The 6,135-nt window shown below is 49.6% G+C and overlaps 1 protein-coding gene across 1 annotated transcript; it reads left to right on the forward strand.

The window, feature by feature from the left end:
* The first annotated feature begins 3,460 nt into the window (after positions 1–3,460).
* On the forward strand, positions 3,461–4,389 carry LOC119307386. The gene is made up of 3 exons (XM_037583465.1): positions 3,461–3,716; positions 3,817–3,915; positions 4,023–4,389. Exons 1-3 carry the CDS (start codon positions 3,488–3,490, stop codon positions 4,139–4,141), a joined length of 447 nt encoding a protein of 148 aa, XP_037439362.1. The 5' UTR covers positions 3,461–3,487; the 3' UTR covers positions 4,142–4,389.
* The last annotated feature ends 1,746 nt before the right edge of the window (positions 4,390–6,135 follow it).

Here is a 6,135-nt window from a genome sequence, read left to right on the forward strand (position 1 = left end):
GATGGGGATGCTTTACCCTCCATCCAGCAGCCACCACCAAGACGTGACGAAGATCAGTTCAGCCTCCAAGGGAGAGGAAGAGAGAAAACCAAGAGAGCAAGGGAAGAAGAGGAAGATTGAAGGAAGAAGCAAAGGGAGCTCCTCCCCAAGGTTGTGATGCTCCAGATCCCCTACCTTGTCTCCTTGAAGCTTCGGTTCCACCATTTTTGGTGAGATTGTCCCAGTCCCTAATTCTTGAGCCCCAAATCTTGTTGTGTTCATCCAAGATTCAGAAATTTTCATGTATGAGATCTTCTAGTGTTGTCTTGAGAAGAACTTGTTGTATCCCACATTTGATAATAGTGGAAGAGGATTTGGGTGGCTTCGGCCCGTGGTTTTTCCCCTCAAGTTGGGGGGTTTTCCACGTAAAAATCTCGTGTCTCTTTGTATTTGCCTGTTGTTATCCAGAAAAGTTACTCCTACCACAAGACACTCGGCTGAGGAGTGTCCTACCTGTTGAGTAACATATTTTGCCTCCATATATGTTGTTGCATATGTTTCCTTCAGTGCTAAGCAACGATCCTTGAGTTAATACATGATGTGGTGCTGAGATTACTTTGTTTCCACTGCAGTTGTCAGTTAACCACGAGTGCAGTTGTGTGCTAATTCCCAACACAGACCCCTTAAAGAAAATTTCCCCAGAATCTATAATCTTTGTTTCGATAAGAACAATTCCATCAAGCAAATTTTGGAGAAAGGACTGGAGGCTGTCCAATTCAGAAGAACTTTATATGCAGACTTGTTAGAACTGTGGAACCATATAAAAGAATGTTGTGGTCAGGTGGTGTTATCCACGCAGAGAGATACCATTAAGTGGACTCTAAATAAAAATGGGATTTATACTATCAAGTCCTATTATAGACATATGATTGAAATTGGGTTTAAATACTCGCATGCTTTTATGTGGAAAACTAGGATGCCAATGAGAGTGAAAGTTTTTATTTGGTTGGCTCTTAGGAACAATATCTTCACTAGGGATAATTTGCATTGAAGAGGGTGGAATGGCGAAAGACAATGCCCTTTTTGTGCAGGCAGAAAGTGTAGATCACCTCTTTTGGAAATGCTCAATAGCTAGATTACCGTGGAGTGCCATTCTGTGCGCTTTTGGGTTTACTCAAATTCCTAATATTTTGCCAGATTTTTTCAATGTATGGCTGACCTCCTTTAGTAAACTTGAAAAGAACATGGTGACTGTGGGGGTTTCTGCTATATGTTAGACAATCTGGAAACTTAGAAATAGTGTGGTTTTTGAAAACAGCAAAGTGACTGACCCTTGTGTACCTGTAAATCTAATGATAAAAATGTTACATGAATGCCTTGTCTTGCATATAAAACCAGAAAGACAAAAGCTAATGGGAAGGCTGTAAGAAAGGCTGAGATGATCGTTGCAGAAGTCTTCAATGCTATTCTGAGATGGAAGAACAGACATAGGATTGCTCGGAGATGAAGACTTTCTAGTACGCGTGTCAGGGAGAAGATCTGTAGCTGATGATTACACAACATCAAAAAGGGCCTCTTATTCGTCTGTTCGCTTTTGATTAGGAGTTCTTAGTTTGCTGCTACGTAATATTAGAATATCTGCAAAATATGTGAAAACTTGTGTTTAGTTGGTAGGGTAGCTTTTGTAGTTGGGCTATGTACTTGCTCAAAACCACCACATTTGTGGCCAGGGTACTTGAAAACCATCGCTTTTGCCAAAAATCACAAAAGACCACCACTTCTATGTCAAGTGAGTACCACATCGCACTGATTCCTAATTGAGTGTGTCTAATAGTAAAACTAATGGGATAGGATCCGTCTGTCGAGGATGATGGGGTGAAGACTAGTCCTATTCAATGTTTGACCCGCTGAGGTGGACGGGCTCCTACCTGTCAGCCACACCTCTCATCTCCTCTCCTTCTTCCTTCCCAGTCCCCACCCAACCCTCTCCGGCTAGGCCGAGTTGCCATGCGCCCGCACCCGAGTCAACTCCACCGAGGCCGAGCCCCCGCCCCCCTGCCTGCTCCGGCGAGGCCAAGCTACCATGCGCCCGCGCCCCGGCTCGCTCCTCGTCATGCGCCCGCCCCCTTGCCTGCTCCGGCGAGGCCGAGCTGTCATGCGCCCGTGCCCAGGACGCAGGGGATCGAGGCCAGTAGGCGGTGGGACGCGGCCATGCCCAGCCGCGAGTTGCTGGCGAGCGTATCCTTGCTACTAGATGCTCCCATCGCGGCCGGCCACCGGTGAATCGGCGGCGGCGGCGATGCAGGGACCCTATGGTGGCGGGGTCCGAGGGCACCAGTGGCGGTGATGCGGGGGCACTTCAGCGGTGGTTGGACCCTATTTTGGACAGGAAACAACGGCGGAGGGCGAATTTGGAGGCAGGAGATCGATTCTGGCCAGATCCGTAGTCCGGCGGTGCGGCAGCTTCGATGAAGCACCATGCCGGTGCGGCGGCATCGGCACCGGCGAAGCTGTGTATGGGATAGAGAGAGGGAAGTTTGAGAGAGAAGAACCAGTGAAAAATATGAGAGACAGAGAAAAAAGAGGTGAGGGGCTAACATGTGGACCCTTGGCCACCTCAGCATATTGTCTACATAGATATGCCACATCGGCCTGACATGTGGGTCTCGTCTGTTAGTTTTCTGTTTAGTTGCCGCTCAGTTTTGGATTAGTGCTATTTGTTACTCACTTGTCGTAGACTTGTGGTTTTTCGTGATTCTCGACAAAATTGATGGTTTTGGAGTACCCTAGCCATAAATGTGGTGGTTTTGAGCAGTTTACTCCTGCTTTTGCGTGTGGAGCTGTTGTTGGGTGAATTGGCTCTAGTTGTTTAGCTCCTGGGCGTGCATCACTGTTTGCTTCCTGTGTTTCCCTTTTCAGTAGCTTGTATCAAGACATTGTGGTTTCTGATATATGAAAATCGGAGAGGCCGCTCTCTTTTTCAAAAAATTAAATATAAATTACAGTGGCAGAGTATGAAAATATTCTAAATATTCTAAACCTGACGAGGTTTAGCTTGCCACGTTTTTTTGGCTTTTTCTTGACAGTAAATAATCGACCAATGAATGGCTGCCACGTGCTTTTGTGGGGAACCTGGTTGTGTATGCGTTTTGGTGCGTCCAGCGATTTCTGTCGGATAGTATAGAAAATTGTGGCTCGAGTTGTTCATTGGCTGCATGCTCTGCCTGTCTCCCAGTCCCCGATTGGTTGCATGGGCTTTCTACGGGGATCTGGTCAGCGATTCGCACGCCTTCGGTTAGGTCGATTGCTGCCCACAGCTTCTGGTCTTTTCTTTACATTGGTTGCCGCTTTCTTACGGATTTCTGGGCGATTCTACAACAACATCGATGGTTGTTTTGGATTTGTCTTCGTCTTCTCTCCTCTTCCTATAAATAGCATCTCCTTTGCCCGTTTGTTCCGCATTCCACTGCCTTCCATTTCCTTCCTCTTGTTCCTTCTTGCCCTGGCCATGGTTGCTTCTGCTTCTGTTCGCTATGTGCGGCGCCGTCGGGGTCGTCCTCCTGGGATTCGGGCCTCCGTTAATGCCTGTGTTCGTCGTACTGGCGAGCCTGTTCCTCCTGCTGATTCATCGTCGGTGACACCAGCCGTTGCTATGTGTCGTCAGTCCGCTGGAGTTCATTCAGGGAGGCGTTCCCGCTCCGCGGTGGCTCGCCAGCCGCTCTGTTCTCGCCGGCCTGGTGTGTTTGTCTATTTTTGTGCGTTTGTACCTTTGTCTGGATCGTGCTTCTTCCTTTTGTTTAGTATGCGGGCGTCTTACTTGCTTACTCTATTTTTTAGGTGTACAGTGTTCTGACTCCGAGCAGTTTCTCCATGGAGATTTCCATAGCCGTCGCCGGGAGATTTCGTTAGGGAAGCGGCCTGTTGACTCTACTGTTGGTAAGTGTGTCTATTTTTTTGGTATACGCAACTGACCCTTGTTGATGCAGCCTGTTTGTTCTTGCTGCTTCCGATATTGTGGTCAGCTTTCTCTTTCTTTCTTGCAGATTCTGTTATTAGTTGTGCTCCTTCCTTCGTGGGTCATGGCTTTCCATATGTTGTTCGTCCTGCCGGTGTGCCACCTGGTAATTTCTGTTGTTCTTTTTTTTTAATCCAGTCCGCTTAGTTGTTCGCCTTCCTCTCTCTTCTGCTATTCATTTTCTTCATTGTAAGATGCGGCGGTTTTGTTTGGCCTCTGTTGCTCTCCTGCTGGTTGGCCTCGGAGATCACTGTTCTCAGCCGAAGTTGTTCGGTCATGTGAGTTTTTGTCGTTTTTTGATGTGGTATGTGAGGGAGTCCTGGATTAGGGGGTATTCAGACAGCCGGACTATATACATCGTCCGGACTATCGAAGCGTGAAGATACAAGACTCAAGACTTCGGCCCGTGTCCGGATGGGACTCTCCTTTGCGTGGACGACAAGCTTGGCGATCCGGATATTATGTTTCCTTCCTTGTAACCGACTCCATGTAAACCCTAGCCCTCTCCTGTGTCTATATAAAACATAGAGGATGGTCCTTAGAAGGCCGATCACAATTACAATCATACCATCATAGGCTAGCTCTTAGCGTTTAGCCTCTACGATCTCGTGGTAGATCTACTCTTGTACTACTCATATCTTCAATATTAATCAAGCAGGAAGTCGGGTTTTACCTCCATCGAGAGGGCCCAAACATGGGTAAACATTGTGTCCCTTGCTTCCTGTTACCATCAGCCTAAGACGCACAGATCAGGACCCCCTACCCGAGATCCGCCGGTTTTGACACCGACATTGGTGCTTTCATTGAGAGTTCCTCTGTGCCGTCGCTTCAAGGCTTGATGGCGTCTTCAATCGTCAACAACACGGCCCAGGGTGAGACTTTTCTCCCCGGACAGATCTTTGTGTTCGGCAGCTTCGCACTGCGGGCCAATTCGCTAGGCCATCTGGAGCAGATCGACAGCTACGCCCCTGGCTACCAGATCAGGTTTTGAAACTTGAAATGCACAACGGATATTCGCGGAGACTTGATCTTCGACGGATTCGGCCCTGTGACGGGAGCGCCGGACAGTCACGACGGGCACGGCCTAGCCCTGTTGTCGGACAATGCTCGAAACGTCATCCCTACAATAGCCCCGGATCTAAATCCAGAACGGTTGCGTTGCCCAAGGACGAAGGGCTAGACCCCGCCCCGCAGGCCGCATACTCATCGGCGTTGGAGCCAAACACAGGTCTCACCTCTGTGGAGTCCTGCAACCCCGGACCCCCGGACTCGTATCCGGTCGTTGGTTCCGGTCCGGACACCCTCGAGCTAGCCGAGCCAGGTTGGGCTCCAGTGATGGAGTTCACCGCTGCGGACATCTTTCAACACTCGCCCTTTGGCGACATGCTGAATTCATTAAAGTCTCCCTCTCTATCAGGAGACTCTGGGTCAAACTATGTCCGGCTTGAGTGGGAAGCAGGCGACGAAGGAATTCGTTGCCCACCCACCATCCACTTGATTGCCATGATCGATGATTTAACCGACGTGATGGACTTCGAGTTCGAAGACATCGACGGCATGGACGACGATGCCGGAGACGTACAGGAGCCACCGCTCACAGGGCGGTGGACAGCCACCTCTTCATATGATATATACATGGTGGACACTCTGAAAGAAACCAATGGCGATGAGGCAATGGAGGATAACCCCTCCAAGAAGAAAGAAAAGCATGGGCGTCGCCCACACTGCTCCAAGCCCCGCCAAGATAATACCGGCACCGGAGACGGAAACAATCCGGACGGTGCCGACGATGAATATAACCCTAAACAGCCCGCCTTTCAGCAGGCCGAACAGGAAGACGGGCATGACAGCCCAGATGAACAGGCGACTGACGGGTATCCGGAGGAGGACAACTACATGCCCCCCTCCGAAGACGATATTAGCCTCGGCGACGACGAGTTCGGCGTGCCCGAGGACCCCGCAGAGCAGGAGCGCTTCAAGCGTCGGCTTATTGCCATGGTGAGAAGCCTGAAGAAGAAGAAGCAGCAGCTCCAAGCTGATCAAGACCTGCTCACAGATAGATGGACAGAAGTCCTGGCAGCCGAGGAATATGGACTCGAGCGCCACACGGCTGACCGGCCGCCTCGAGGCCAGGATGAAAT

This window comes from Triticum dicoccoides, chromosome 1B, assembly GCF_002162155.2.
Source record: "Triticum dicoccoides isolate Atlit2015 ecotype Zavitan chromosome 1B, WEW_v2.0, whole genome shotgun sequence".
Classification (NCBI taxonomy): domain Eukaryota; kingdom Viridiplantae; phylum Streptophyta; class Magnoliopsida; order Poales; family Poaceae; genus Triticum; species Triticum dicoccoides.

Coding starts and splice junctions, on each gene's coding strand:
- LOC119307386 (XM_037583465.1), top strand. CDS start 3,488: ATGGTTGCTTCTGCTTCTGTTCGCTATGTGCGGCGCCGTCGGGGTCGT. Junction 3,717..3,816: donor GCTCTGTTCTCGCCGGCCTG/GTGTGTTTGTCT, acceptor TCTATTTTTTAG/GTGTACAGTGTTCTGACTCC. Junction 3,916..4,022: donor GCCTGTTGACTCTACTGTTG/GTAAGTGTGTCT, acceptor TCTTTCTTGCAG/ATTCTGTTATTAGTTGTGCT.